Here is a 15,963-nt window from a genome sequence, read left to right on the forward strand (position 1 = left end):
TAGATCGAATGTCTTAAATTTACTTTTACTTTGAAACAGTTAATTTGCAACATGTTACACGTTGTCTCTCTTAAAATTATCGCTGTTGGATTATTTCACATGTCAACGGAAGAACAAAAATGAATCTTGTGTTAGGAAATAGAATCCAGTATATAAACTGTGAAATAGTTCTATCGGTTCGAGTAGGATCCCTAACTGTTTATACCTAGGGGCCTGAAAGAAAAACACGTGCAGACTTTGCGTTGTCAATTTCTTTAGATGGGAGGACTCCAAATTTCCTATGCGGAGTTCTCACAATTAGTAGAGCTTTCAATATGCGCGGACGTACCTTCAAAGCTTAACAATAAAGTTGAAGACTATAAAGAACTCTGGACAATTTTTCATTTATTTTTACCCATAATTCAATAATCTATAATGTTACCAACTGACGTACTCGGTGCAGAACAACCATCGCGTCGCATTGCCAAAGCGTGCAATTAGTCTGGCAAAACCCATCTGCCCATTATTAATTCCAGCATCCGCTGATTGCGAGTGCCTGGAGAGCCCGTGGAAACGAGACACGCGGTACAAGACCGTGGGTATCTCGTGGTTTCCGGGCGAAGTCGTTCGCTGGCGCACGCCGTGGGAGTTGGCGATCAGTCAGGGTGACAGTTTTGCCCGCGTAGGTGACCCAGGGTGCCTGGGGTCCGTTCCATCACTTTCCGTCCGTGATGTATGCATGAGGTCGCGACCGGTAGCAATCGCGGTACACACGCCCTCCCCCAAGTAGCCAACTCCTCCGTCCGCCTTGCCATCTCCCTATGAATATATGAATCGAACTCGTACGACGTTATATACGAGCGTGCACGGGAACTGATGGCACTCGCGAGCGAGCGTGGTCATACGTTAACGGGTCGCCCGCGTCCTGGTTCCATCCCTTGGCGCTAATATCACCGGAAATGTATCACGGTGCACTTTGTCTCGCGAGGGAAGACACAACTTGGACAGCGTTAGGACAGCGTGAGTTATTTTGTTTCTTCGCGAGGAGGTTAGCGGAGAGTCGTTCGGATGGATTCGTTACGGTACTTTCCTGGTGGAATTTGGTGACGCGATGCTGGTAGGTTGACGCGTTTTTACGCAGGGGAGAGTTGTAGAGACGCACGATGCGGGATTATTCATTCTGATGTTGATTTTTAAATGTATATCAAGTTGCTAGAGTTGGTACTGTAATTTTTAACAGGTTATGCATTTGGTAACGTGAAATGAATAAAGGATAAAGCAATGGTGGCGTTATCATAAGGACCATTAATTGCGGCGACGGACTTTGAGACACCCGATTCGGTTCAGACCGCGTTCAACGTCAGTTTGGATCGGTCTTAGAGCCCAGGTCCTATCTAGTGTCCCTTCAGGCTCAGCGAAGGGCCCAAGTCCAAAACCCAAAGGCTTAACGAGTTCCGCGCAGTACGTGGAAGGCGAGTCAGTTCAGGACGTTACAGGGTGGTAATGGAGTTAATTGTCGGCAGCGAGCGAAACCGGGGGCTTACAACTTGAGATACCCCCTGCACCTGATACCAACAAATTGCTCGGTTCTTACGTTACAACGTGATCCAACGCGGTCTTCGTTGCGCGCTCCAACTCGCAGCCCAGCGCCTTTAATCTCGCCTATAAACGCCTACAACAAGAAATCCTACCTGAAAATTCTAAATAAATACATCGTCGATAAAGCGGATACTTCTGTTTCTAATTAGCGCGAAGAGGAGAGTCAAAGTTCCGTCCATTCCACCTTTGTTTCTATTCCCAAAATTCGAAACGCGAAATTTCCGAATCAAGAGGAATCTCGCGACGAACTCGCGAGAACTCGTCCCGTTTCCCGCATTTCCATACCTCGTGTCGCGCGACAGACGCTGAAATGATTATCAAATTAGTCGCGCGGAACGACAGAACGCGCGGCGTCCGTTCGCGCGGCGATCGTTCGCCAGGGATGGCAACTTTCGTCGTTGACAGCGCGTCCCCGGCGAAGTTGGCGGTGTACGCGTTATCCGCGTAACCGAGCGTCGGGAAGAGAACGGGCCGCGAAATAGGATAATACCTCGGCCAGGCCGTTCCAGCCGCGTTGTCGAGGGACGACGACTAGAGTAACACAGAAAAGACATTAGCCAGCGTCGTGAAAGGCGGCCGTGAGGGGCTAACCCTGGGCTCCGTCGTTGCTCGCGCTCGCGTTCGCTTTCGGGGGAGCGACAGGACGACGCCTGTGCCGAGCTGAAGTGGGCTTCAACCGAGGAAAATTACCGCTGCATACGAATATGTATTCATGTATCACGCCCTCGTTCGCGCTTACGATCTCGTCGTTCCGCGCGAGTCGTGACGAACGCGGCTTCACGGCCCGCCATTACACACGCGCCAGGTACGTGACGATTGTTTAGGCGATGGTTTATGTGGACGCGAAGATTTGCGTGGTATTCGCGAATGCGTCGATGATAATTAGGGACTGCTTTCAAGTAGTGTCTTTTCTTTTCGTTTTGACAAGGAAAATGCGTTTCCTGATTTTCTTAATATTGATATTAAAATTTTGTAAATTTTGGAACTATTTTGTATGTAACATTGCTGTTAGGATTTCTAAAGATGTTGATAGTATTTGAATATATTTGTTACCATTGAATATCGTTGATTACGGAGTTGGGTAGCTCGAAATTATAAACGGAGCAACGTGTAATTAATCACAGCTGGTGTTGATAGATAATAAGCTTTCATCTAGCAGTAAATGGTCGTTATTGAATCAAGCGGTACATTGTTGCGAACAGTGCCCGTTCTACGCTAAAATATTACATTAATTACATCGGCTGAGTATCCAGAGCGTCCTGTAATTAATGTCATCGGTTCCTGTCGGTTCAATTAAAAACCAATTTCGCAGGGTCCACTTAATTGGCCGGTTTTCATCGCGCGGCTAGATATTGCTCAGCCGCCTATACGCCCTTTTGTCTCGCCGCGTCGTCTTATCGGGAACGCCTAGAATTAATCGTGTATCAGGCTCTAGGCTCACGTACGGGCTACGGTTTAATCGAAGGGAGGAGATTAATTAAATTATATGCCGTTCGCGAAGTTGATTCCTTCCTTTAAATTGCAAATTTCCTGATTAATTAACCAGCCGATGCGCGATGCCGCATGAAAGTTGATAGAATATGACGTTTATGGCTTAATGGATTTCGCGTTCAAATCGATTTAATACTTGAGATTTATTCAGAAGGTCTTTAAATACATATTCGCAGTTTTTTGAATATTACTTGAAAGTAATACTTATGAGAACGATGTTTCCACGAATTCATATATCATACATACATAACTGATAAAGTGATACCAAAATGGCGCCTCGAACTTTTATCCACGTTCCATAATTTTCCATAGATAATTGAACCCACGCAGTCTAGTAACGAAGCATCGACATTCCGATTAACAAAATTTCCAGTCAAACGCACCACTGGGTTTCTCGTCTCGATACGAGGACGTCGTAACCAAAGGTTACTCTCGTCGCAGAAATGTACGTAGCCGCGACGATAGCTTGAAACAACGTTCAGTCAACAGTCAATTGAAAGTCCGCTCCGTGGACCCGTGTAAATCCAGCCTTTCCGGATCGAGGGCTTTCGAAACGAAATAATAGTTGGAGAGATCGGATCTTGACTCGCGAGCGAACAGGCGGTGTGGGAACAAGCCAAGCCGGGGACGGCGGAGGGGGTTGGAAGCTTTGCGTAGCGGCGGTCGAATCTGTTGGAAATCGTAATCGGTACGAGTGGCGGAACCTCTGACCGCTGGAAAATCCAGCCGCTCTCTCATTAGCATTTAATGCCGGCGAAACTTTCGGCTATAATGGCTCGTGTGTGCGGCCTGACGAATGCTCGAATTAGAGGCGAGAGGGTTGGCAAGAGTTGGCGGTAAGAGCGGGCTTTTCGAGGAGCCAGATCGGAGGTGAACCCAAAGAGACCGGGTCCGAACGACGTGTTCCTGCTTCAGAATGCTCTACGGCCCCCTCAAGCTGATTAAATTCTTCCGACCGTGATTACCGAATCCCCGCGCTGCGGACGCGTGAATTGCCTCCGCGAAGTTATTAAATCGTTTTACACGATCCTCGATACTCTTTGTGCATGCTGGAAGTTTTCCTCGGGATCGTTCCTTGATTTCTCCATCGAAAAACATTCTAACATTCAAACTTTAGTATTACTAAATACATGATACACTTATCTGGATAGTCTTTAATTTCCAATTTCACTTTGTAGTTTCGTCAATTGTACTCTAATCTACGGTAGTTGTATAATATTTTAGCAAGATCTCATGCAATGGATTCAACCGAGGTATCGAATTTGAGAAAAAAATCACGATGGATTACTTATATTTCCTCATCTGTTAAATCACAAGTTGCATCCCCTCGAAAAACAGTCGAGACCAATAGACATTATGTTCTATCGCATGGAACAAGAACGCGATATAAAAGTGCGTGAAACGCGAAGAATTAGCGAGAGGAGTACGAGGATTTCCGGTGGTAAATTAACGCGGTGCAAACCGGGAACGGAGGATCGGCACGGATTCGAGGTGGGTAACCTCGGTGGACCGGAATTTCATTCTGTCAGATGGTATTTCGCTATTATCCGCAAAAGTTAATATCCGCGCGGTAACCGTGTACGTAAAAACTGCTCCGCGCGCGGAAGTTGATGCGCTTTTAATTTTTATTCTCGCGGGTAGCCGGCCGCGGGTAACGGACGGGGGTTGCGTTGCGGAGGCGGTGCCGCGGCCGCTCGTCAGCGGCGGCGGCGAACTTTTAAATTCTCGTGCCGCCTCGCTTAATCCGCGGCTTAAAGAGCTTAACCCCACGAATATCTCGTCAGAGCTTCCTCCCCTCCCCCGCCTACAGACCGACGACGTCGGTCCGCGGTGCCAGAGAGCAGGTTTATTAGCGCACGGATTTCGAAATTCTTTTCATCCCCGCTTGGGACACGAAGCCTCCCACGCCGTTTACATAAGCGAGTTCTCCGGATTGCCTTTTTGATATGTAGATAAGGGGTGGTGCCGCTTTTACGCCGTTTACGCCCCCGCCGCGTGCTGAACAGAGAGACGACTCTGGTCGTCCTGATGTCCCGCGACAGCCGACGTTGCTGCCGTAGTTCTTCGTGTTTCACAATTCTGACATTCGCTGGAAATGTTGGTTCTAATGAATGATATGACTTTTCTTCGAGTACAGGAAAGTATTGTCCTTTTTCAGCTAAACTTTTTGTATTTTGCTACTAGTAGTGAAATTTTGAAATCACACAGGCACCAGCGAAGCTAGTTTTTATTACAAAGAGGTTAGTTGAAGTTTGGTTAACCCTTTCAATCTGACACGCAATGTCCATGATAGATGATGTGAAATTAGGTATTCTCTGCTTTGAAAAAAGGCAAAATTTATTTTGAAGCACGAATTTTGCTGGTAGATTCCTGTTGCGATAATATTTCTGGAACTGTGCTTGAGATATGGGGTTACTTGGCGGTGCTACGGATGTTTATGGCTGAGATTAATGTTAGGGAACTAGCTCGACGTTCGTACATCGATTTTCTCGAAGGAAATCTTGGGTCAGACGCGATAATCGACGCGGTTCTGGCGCCGCACGTGAACGCCACCGAAACGGACGGCCAAACAAGGCCAAGCAATTATGAACAAGGAGCATGACCGGGATAAACAAATTACACGCGAACGGTTTCTCGCTGGTGATTAGGGGTAAATCTTGTTAGGGAAGTTTCTGTCTGAGTTTCGTCTTGAAACGAGTGCAGCTGAGAATAACCCGGGAAATTACTATCCCGTGCATTTTCATCCTCCGTTTGATCAACAAGTGTAATATTCGACAGAAAGACGCGCACCAATTTCTTACAATTCCTAGAATTTCACATCAATTAAGCATTTTCAATTTTAAATAAAATAACAACGAAGTATTTCGTGAGAAAAATATATTTCGATGAAGAAGACGCGGTAGAATCGCGATGGAACGTTATTTTGTCGAACCAGAGAGTTCGATGAAGGGATAAATGATCGTTTTAGGTTTCCATCAGTGTAACGTTCTCGTGGGATTGACCAAAGCCAAATCAGCCACCGATAGGAAGAGGCGGTAGGGCACACACGAAAGGGGGACCAAGCTTTTTCCTTGGTCTTCTATCATTATTGGGCCGCTTCACTTCGCTTGGAAGCGTTCATTTACTTCTATTATCCGAAGTAAACAGATTTGATTCGTATTTAGCTTCCCTTCAGACGGTAACCACACACGCTTTTCCATTACTTATTCTACGTTTTCCTTTTGTTTTGCTTCTGTTCTGCTTTCATTTTCACAGTGATTCTGGGCTTGATACCTTCATTAACAAAGCTCGTACCTTGGCTGACTAGTAATAGCTGCATCTACTGTCATTATTTCTCGTTGCTAGCATTTCTGCATTTTTATACGGAATTTCTAAATATATTTAGAGAATGTAAATGTATATTAGAATTAAAAAAGGTCCTACGATTGTGTATTCGAGGATGCTTCAAAATGACGTACGGAAGTGAAATCACGGCAGCTTCAGGCCGGGTCGCGGAGGTCTTTTTCGGTCGATGCCAGAAACGACGGTAGAGATAGTTTTTGCGGGCAAATGGAAGCCGATTTCTGCGCGTTTCAGCAATTAGAACGGCAGTAAGCATCAAAGGCGACCCGCGTGGAAGACGTGAAATTTCATCGGAAGCCATGCGATGAGAGAGAAATACACACCAGCCAGGGAGGGAACGAAGGGGGAGCGAGAGAGAAAGGAGAGGCAGCAATGAGAGCTAGTCGGTCCGAGTTTGCGAGTTCCAAGCCAAGGGGATTGCCGTATATTAAAGTACTTTTCGACTCCCCCTTTCCTTTCTACGCCAATCCGTAGCTCTGGACCACCCCGGACCTGGCTCCTACTTCTCCCTTTTCTCCACGTTCTTCCTCTCTCGTCAGTCTCGTTGCCATTCGAATCGCGAGTAATCGTAAGCCCCCGACTAAGCCTCTTGCGTATTTTGCACGTGATGTTCCGGCAAGTTCGTTCACGATTCACTCGATAATCCTTGCCGCTCGTATAGCAATAACGATGGTCAGGTTAATCACGGTTAATCACAGTTCTCTTCCCCTTCTTTTTTTTTCAAGGGAAACCGAACCGTGTGCTCCATTTCTGATTTCTTCATTTCATTTCTTCTCTCCTTTCTTTCGTCTCGCGAGAAATCGTTGAAGAAGTATAATTGTACTCGAGAATTTTATAAGTGGACTATGCGTAGCTCCTTTATTTTTGATAAATGCAATATGTATAGTGTTATATGTTGGAACTATTTACAATTGTAAATTTCTAGTTATATATAGTTTAAAAATATCAAGAAGTAATGACATTTATTTTGCAGTAAAGAATTTTCGAAATATCGAAGAAGATCACGAATAAACAATTCATAAAATCACCATCCGAGGTATTCCTTTTGGCGTTATTAGTCATTAGCGTTTCTAAAAGCATCCAGGGTAGGATATTACAGCAGTAGCCGCGGCGGCTTTTACCATACTTTAGCTTTATACGAGGCTCATTCATCAAAACCCAACGAGCCCAATAGCTCCGTGGGTCTACGTTGCTTAGCAATGGGCCCTGTATCGCGGCGCGTTATTTATGATTTGTGATCGTGTGGTGTTAGACGCCCTTCTTCGAAGAGCATCAGCAGTTTTCTTTATAATGTCAGGAGCGTAGATAATACCACGTATCGACTATTGTTTACGTTTATGCCCTCGAGCTAGGGTTCTGGAATGTTTGAGAACGATATTTCGGATCACGCGTTGCTGCTCGCTGATCGCTTACAGCAGTCAGTCTCAAGGAAAAACTTGACAGAGGTGGTTCGTAGAGTCTTTTTTTTAATACAAACTCCTATAATTTTGGAGAACATCGTTAAAGAACAGTTTCGTGTGAGACGCGAGTGCATCTGATATTTGATGTGTACGCGAGTGCAAAATGCGCAGAACTGCGTTGTGTACAAACGATTGTTGCATGCAAGATCGTTATTTCGTGTGACACAATATCAGAGGTAATGAGTCTACAAAGGAAGACTACGAATAATTTTATGCTGGCAGAACCGGAAGAAAAACTAGATTCGATGAACTCGTCTACCACTGATGTCTGAGTATTCAAAGGGTCAACGAATAACGGCATGAAAAGCATCGCTTCTCGTCATCGAAGATCGAATCGTTAGTGCGTAAGTATTATTCGTTTCGAGATTTAAAAAGTAAGATTGACAATATTGTACGAAATTGTGAATAAATAAAACCGTGCGACGAATATCCGATGGTGGATATTAAGCGCAGGATGATCGAACGTAGTGCACGCGATACCACATGAATTAAATCGATCTATATCTTCGCATTCCGTTGCTCATCATTATTTAATCGCAACGCTATCCCAAGTGGGCATCGTCGCTCACGATACGGCCCTTTGAGCATCGATCCAGCCGGGCAGACAAAACGAAGAAAAGGTGAGAGGCTGTCAGGGCTGTCACACGTTCAATGGACCATACACTCGCCCATTATCAGGGGCGAGGGGCCACGGTGGAGAAATAATAAAAATGCCATTAGTGTCTCGGCGTCTCAGGACGGCCGGACGATGCGAACGTTTCGCCCTCGCCCACAGATTTCGCCCGATATATATCCCCCATCCCCTTCGACCACTTTAACGTCTTTGTCACGGACTCTCCTACTTGACGAGGTTAATCCTTCTTTCTAGCCTTCAGCCTTTCCACCCCTCGTCCCTCGGTTTTCTTCCTTGGTCCACTGGCTCGGGGCTGGGCGATCTTAAAATCCGTTCACGAGCTGGAACGAAAATAATTGCATCGTGATTCTTCCGCTTTTTCCTTCGGCTCGTCTTCGACCCCGTTCCTCCTTGGCCCACCCTTTCCTTCGCCAGTGATCGCTGTCTCGGTTCCTCGCGTCGCCTCCGGTAGCGTCGGTTCTCCTTATCTTGCGCCCTCTCCTCGTGGCACGACCGAGAGGGCATAAATCCTTCGGGATCGTCGCCGAAAATAAGATAAAATCTCGCAGAGGCGCGCGGTTCGGCCTGCAGGAGGAAGGAAAAAAGGCAAATTCCCGAATAAACACATCCGCGCCTCTTTATGGTGCCACTTTGCGGATCCACCCCCGTGGCTCGGTGGCCTGTGTACCGCGCGCATTATTAACTCAACCACCGGAAAATGTCAACGCGGCCGGGCTCCTTATCTCCTTGTTTTTCTTTATTTTACCAGCACCAGTCCCTTGGCGGTGTCTCCTCTTTATTCCCTTCTGGCGCGAGCCACGCGACTTTTATCCGCCCCGATGCTGTCTGGAATGTCGTTCTAGTCAACTGCGGATCAGTCGAGAGTGTTTTTTTTTATTTAAGAATTATCGAGCAGATTACATGGTTGAGTATTTATGAGATTCTTTTTGCAATTGAGATTTTCTGTGTTGCGATAATTGTTTCGAGCGATTGCTTAGGATTTTTGCAAGACTATAAATTGTGACTTGGCAGAATGTAATATTCGTATATCGACATCTATGTACGTGCACTTTTTCACGAAAACTGCGTTCTCATTCTACACCAACGAAAATCAAGGACGCAAGGATTAAGTTTTCAGCAGCCACCGCGTAACTCCATCGTCGAGCGTCGAAGCTCGTTTCACCTGATCCTCCGCTCGATAGAAAGCATCGAATGCCCGGCTATCGCTACTGAAAGCGTTTCCGTTTTCTCAGAAGACCCGGCAGCGAAAGAACGCCTCTGGGATCGGGTTTCCAAACGTTTTAATCGGCGTTTTTCTTCTCCTTGGTCCCGATCTCACGATTCCCCCGTGACTCCCTCGCTTCTGGCAGGGAGGAACAGAGGGAGGGACGCAGAAGTGCAGTGAATTAGAAAAAGAGGGCAAGAAGAAAAGGGAGAGAGAGGGAGAGAGAGAGAGGAGGGTCCTCTTCTAGAAAGGAGTTATCGTCGAAGGAAGCTACAGGCATTGGCGTCGGCGTGCTCCTGCGAAAAGGGGTTGGGGACGCGCGGCGGGGTTAAAACGACGCCCGCAGTCGGGGCTGAAGTCTGAAAGATAAGGTACCCCTCTTCTCACTCTCTCGGCCTCCTAGATTATGGAATGGCACTTTAATTACACTAATGGGAGAACCAAATGTTAATTACAATTCGAAGTCTAAAAGAGAGGCGATTCGCGGACTTGGAGAGGGAAAGAGAGAGAGAGAGAGAGAGAGAGAGAGAGAGAGAAGGCGACAGACAGGGGGAGAGAGGAACGATAGGCCAGCGAATCTGGGGAAGGGACCAGATGAGATTTGCCTGCGTAAGAGGGTTCCAGTGATTAGTATTATTTAATTAAAAATGCCCGGCCTCATTATGGTCACTTCTCATAAGGACGGAGCTTAGCTGCGTTTCGGAAGCTGATTATATATTGGATTATCGGTAGTTAGGAATGAGAGAGTGCAAAAATGTGTCACAATTAACCTTTCTGTTGTTCACAATACGTCTAGTAACGAATTTTAATTTACACTGAATTTATTTATCAAATATACGTATATCAAGATCGAAATAATAAAATCGTATGAGAAAACAATTCCTCGTCGAAGCATCCACGCAAGTAGCAGATCCATCGAAGCTATCGAGCCGATATCGAGCGATCTCGAAATTCACTGGTCTCCGTTCGCCAGTTCAGGCGTCGTAATCGAGACGACGCGGAGTGCCACGCGGAGGTCTACGAGGACGACCACGACGACGCGTGATCGACGCCACGGAGCGGAGGCGGGCGGGCAGGCCCTAGCCGGGTTTCAATTTAAAGTTGGACGAGCGTGTCGGGATTTCAATGTACAAAATGCGTATGCTAAACTTTTCGCACCCCTGATGGTAGCCGGCGCGCCGCGCCTGTCCCTCCGTTCGTCTTCGAGCTCCCCGGGCGCCCTTCGACGCCCCGTTACCGAAACGCCGGACACCGTCCGTGTCGACGTTACGTCCCGGGAAAAATCAGCAAGTCTGATGCATCGTCAAGTAGAAAGGGGTGCGCAAGTAGAAGTAGCGCCGCCACGGTCGGACGTGGCGGCTGTTCGCGGGACGAATGTCCCGTGGAACACTTTGAAGTCGCTACCACCAAAGGGGTGATTACTTTTTATTCGTTTTTTTTTTCCTATTTGAACGCCGTCGCATGGCGGCCTTAGAGCCGAGGGCACCTCTAATGATCGCAGCTGACGCGATCGAAGGTGATGCATATCAATGGGTAGGCTTGAAACGACACTGTGGAAGGAAGTTTCTAATGGGTTCCACGGTCGTGAACTCTTCTCAGCCGACGTCGTATGTACGCATAGGCGTGCGCGCGAATTTGCATGCACACAGTCGGGGCCTCTAGCTTTGTCTCGTTTCGCGATTTATGCGCCCGGGGATTGGGCTTTTGTCGTGTCGTAAACTAGATGCACGGTGCGTTGTACCCGCGAGGACTTTTAAGGAGGGACGTAGGAAGCGATCGGTTCTGGTGGCGGAAGTTGGAACACTTTTCTCTTTCATCCCTTTTGCTGTTACAATTTTAACATCTGAAACAAAGATGACGTATAAAACACTTTATTTTATCGTTTAATGAAGAAACACAAACTCTTCGTTTCTTTGTAACTAGGTTACTCGAAGGAGAAACAGGAACTGTTTAAAATTAGAATCTTCAATCGAAACCTTACGATCATTCTTTGCTCTGTTTTCTATTATCACGCACTCCGCCTCGATCAAACACAACCCCAAACATAACCCCATGAACCGAGGTGCTGTTAAAAAGTCGCCAGACTCCAATTCGATCCGACCGATCGCCTGGCTCCGACGCGAATCTAACTTCGACAATGCACCCAGATGGAACGTCACGCCGCCAACGTAAGAATTGGGATGGGACGGAATATCGGGGGGGAGAAAAAAAGAAAAAAAAAAAAGGTAGAGCAGCGGAACGAAGAAGATGCCCCTGCGGCCAGGCGATCGCGGCGGATGGGTGAGAAGTTTCGCCCCAGGAGTTGGATTACCGCGTGGCTTCGGTCGGATTTGAAAATCGTGGGGACGGTTGGCGCGGGCGAGGCTGCCGCGTGATTGATTTTGCATACGACACGGATTGGACAGGTTTGAGAAATTGGACTGGCTTTCTGGCTGGTTTGGCCTCTCTGCCCTCCTTGGCTTCGCCCTCGCCTCGACCCTCCGCCGACCACCGCCCCCGTTCTTTTCTATATCGCGAGTGTCTATATGCCTGGACGGTTATATCGACGCGTACGCGGCCCGTATATACACGTCGACGTAACGTATATACTTAACGTATCCAGGAGTGTCTACCCACCGAGAGACGGAGAAGGGTTCCCTCTCGTATCTTTGGCGCGGGACGTCGAAGGGGATTGGCCTCGAACGGGCGATTTGTGCGATCTTCGAGGACGTATTTATGAGCGTTCCAGGCCCGCTTCTTCCACTTTCATATTGCGCTGCGCATTTGCGACGGCAGGCCTGCTTTGTAAGTTACGGCGTGCAAAATGGAAGCGTGACGCCTGAAGCGATCTGGCGATCGTCTTCTCGAAGGTGTTCGAGTACGAGTTTCTAGCTCGAAACTAGCTCTTTCTTTCGAAACAAGCTGTCGTGCCGATTTCATTAGAAATTGGCGAAGATGGAGGTATTCTGGATGAGGCATCAAACTTGAAATTTCTCTTCTCTATATTATACAATCTTTGATCAAAAGTAGACTTGCTAGCAACGCTTTATTACGTCTACAAAAACGTAAAATCACAGTCGCAAGGGATGACCTATATTTCGTCAAATTTCTTCTAAAAAAATCTCTGAAATTACTTAATTCTCCGTACGAACGAGGCACCCGCGTGACACGCGGCGATTGCAGACACAAAGAACACCGCGCAAGCAGAAGCTGTCGTAGCGTTCAGGGTAGCTATGTAGCTCGTCTGGCGTTATCTGCCGACGTCGGAGTGGATAACAGGCCGAACGATTTATTCTAAACCTTTATCCGGCGGCCCCTCGAAATTTATGAAAGAAGACGCCCGTTTAACCGACTCGCTCAGTCATCCCTCACGATGGTGGTGAAGCCACCCTTCCTTTCGCTGTCCTTCTCGCGCGTTCCGTCTCCGTTCATCCCCTACGCTCCGCTGCCCCCTTCCGCTCGATCCTCCGCCCCGTGCTCGCATGTCAGCCCTTTATTTTATACCAAGACGAGTCGGTCCGAGTTGCTCCTAATATTAAAGGGGATGGCTCGCCCTTAGCGCGTGATCAGGATACCGAAACTCGTCGATCGGACGACTCGGGACTTCCTTATTGGAGGACGGGACGAAAGTCGAGTGGCAGGGCTCTGTGACGCGAGAGGGAAAGCCTCGTCGGGTACCACGAGCCTTCCAATCTTTTCGCGCTTAGCGATACGTGGATCGTGCTTCGTTTGTCGCTTGATTATCGACGATGGATGGTTCTTTCCAAGTTTCGCAATATCTCGTTATAGAATACGCGAAGAAATGCATGGAAGGATTTTTGGAATAATACTTGGTTCTTGTGATTTTCAGTTGTATCTGAGCAAAACTCGACAGAGTGGCCTCGTGGACAATTTGCATCAGGGTCTCTCACAAACGGTCAATCCAACCGCGCGCCAGCAAGGTAAGTGCGACGATACTTTCTGTTTTTACTCGTCGTCTCTGGAGCGACGCTTCTCCGTCTCGATTCTCTTTCGTATCGTTGACTGCGAAACGCCTCTGAAATTTCCAGCCACGCTTTAAGAGATTTCCTCTTCCTGCCGCGGCTACGTTTTCTTGCTGTTTTCTCTCGAATTCCCTCGGAACTTTCGACGCTCGCGCACAGGCCGGCGTCGTTTACCGTCCTAACGACGAGATACTCGCCTCGTGCGTATATCGAAACTGGCGAAGTCCCGTGCCGTGGCACAAGCGACATTTCGAAACTTTGCCCAATTTCGCGTGTACTCGGTCGGAATAAATATGCGATCCACGTGTGCCCTCGTATCCATGCTCGATATGTGCGAGTAGCTTATAAATTGCGCTTTAGTCGCGACCGCGTCATGTTGTTTAAGCTGTGATCGATGAATTCGATGCGGTTGTCAATTTAATGTAAACGCGGGGTTCGTTTTCTCGAAAATTAAAACGGAACTTAGAATTACGAAAGTTATTTGATCCGTCGAGGTGACGAAAACTTTTTAAAGTGACAATAATTATATTACGATATTATATATTCGTTTTTTTAAACTCTTAATTTGTTAAATACTCCATTACTGGTACAACTTGAACTTTTAACTGTCAAATACAACTATTTTAATGCGAACCGTGGCGAAACTCGGAACAAGTTGTACCACCGTGGAGTGTAAAAAGGGAGGAGGATGAAATAGGTAAAGAAGACATCGAGCAAGTAGTTTCTCGATTCCAAGCAAACCGCGGGGCAAGGATTTTCACGAGCTGAAACGACGGCATCGACGTAGACGAACGCGACTCGTGGGGACGGGAAAGCGAGTAGGAGGCCCTGGCATCATGCATAACCCCGCGTCGGCCTCGCATAAATATTCTAATAACTTCGGAAACTAATATGATTGCATCCAGCAGGAATAATATCCTGTTCGAAGTGGGCATCGCGGGTGTATGCGTGGAATACGAAATACGTACGTAGCGCTCCTCGCGTAACCGTAGATCGCCGCGAGGGTGGAAGCGATCTCTCTCGATGACAGTGGTTACTTTAATCGACCTTTCCCTTCCACGTCGCGGGGGGTGCACGGTTGAAAAATAGTTATGGACGACGCGGCGAACGCCACGAGAGGTATCGCGAAGGACGATTGCTCGCGATACTCGATGCGTTTGAATCGTCGTGAGAATCTCGCGGGGGTTGTTTTCGAATCACAGATCAAACGACCAGAAGAATTGTATTCTTTCAATTTTTTATACAACTCTATAGATTTCCAACAGCAGTTAGAGAGTTGCAGAAGAAGATAAGCACGTCAAATATTTAGAATAATGTACATTTAGGGGATGAAACGATTTACAACAGATTTCCTCGAAACCAAAGCTCCTTGTCGCGCAATGTCGCTCCGTTTTACGTTCCACCGTATCACAAATCAAATGAGCAGAAGAATTATATTCTTTCAATTTTTTATACAACTCTATAGATTTCTAGTATCAGTCAGAGAGTTGCAGAAGGAGATAAACACGTGAAATATCTAGAATAATGTACATTTAGGGGATGAAACGATTTACAACAGATTTCCTCGAAACGAAAGCTCCTTCTCGCACAATGTCGCTCCGTTTTACGTTCAACCGTTCCTTCGATACGATCCTCTGCAAGACTGCCAACGAAACAACGTTTAAAACAAACCATCGACGAAGCTGGTTATTGTACGACGAACAAACGAAACGCAAGATCGATTTCCCGTGGTCCCGAGACGCTCGACGAAAATCCATCCGGGCGATTCGAGTTCGAAAATTAATTTCAATCCGTACTTGAACTACCACCCCGTGTTCCCCTCTCGTCCGCCCTCTCTTTCACTCGGTCTCCTCTCCGGGCTGGTCAAACAGCGGCGTGTACAGCGCGGTTGGAAAATCGAGCAGCGCTCGAGTACTGGAAACAAAAGGCCGACGTTTCAATTAGGCCCCTTATTAGTTAGCGATAATAGGGCCAGCGGCGGTCGAACGGTAACGCCGGGGCTTTCCAGTGCTTAACCGTCGGCTGCGTTAGGTCCGTCGGCTTGTTTGCGTGGATCCAGCTCTTACGATATTAAGGGCTGACTAGGCATTCACCGCGCGATGCCGCATCGACGTCGAACGACCGGCACCCCTTTCCTCCGCCTTCCAATTTCGATGTTTAGAGCCACCCTCTAACCTACGCCACTCCTCCGTGGACTTGACCGAGGCTAGAAGGGACAGCTAGGGGGATCCTTGCACCTTCTGGCCGGACCTCTCGCTGGGTCGATTGATTTTCTCGCGTTACCACGCTCTG

The 15,963-nt window shown here is 47.5% G+C and overlaps 1 protein-coding gene across 1 annotated transcript in view; it reads left to right on the top strand.

Annotated features, from left to right (window-relative positions):
• LOC143429396 (uncharacterized) overlaps positions 1-15,963 on the top strand; it is a 294,531-nt gene that overhangs the window by 154,724 nt on the left and 123,844 nt on the right. The window contains exon 3 of the mRNA XM_076905024.1: positions 13,539-13,629. Within this exon, the coding sequence (XP_076761139.1) occupies positions 13,539-13,629 (91 nt within the window). The remainder of the gene's footprint in view (positions 1-13,538; positions 13,630-15,963) is intronic.

The sequence above is a fragment of the Xylocopa sonorina genome, chromosome 11, assembly GCF_050948175.1.
Source record: "Xylocopa sonorina isolate GNS202 chromosome 11, iyXylSono1_principal, whole genome shotgun sequence".
Taxonomy (NCBI): domain Eukaryota; kingdom Metazoa; phylum Arthropoda; class Insecta; order Hymenoptera; family Apidae; genus Xylocopa; species Xylocopa sonorina.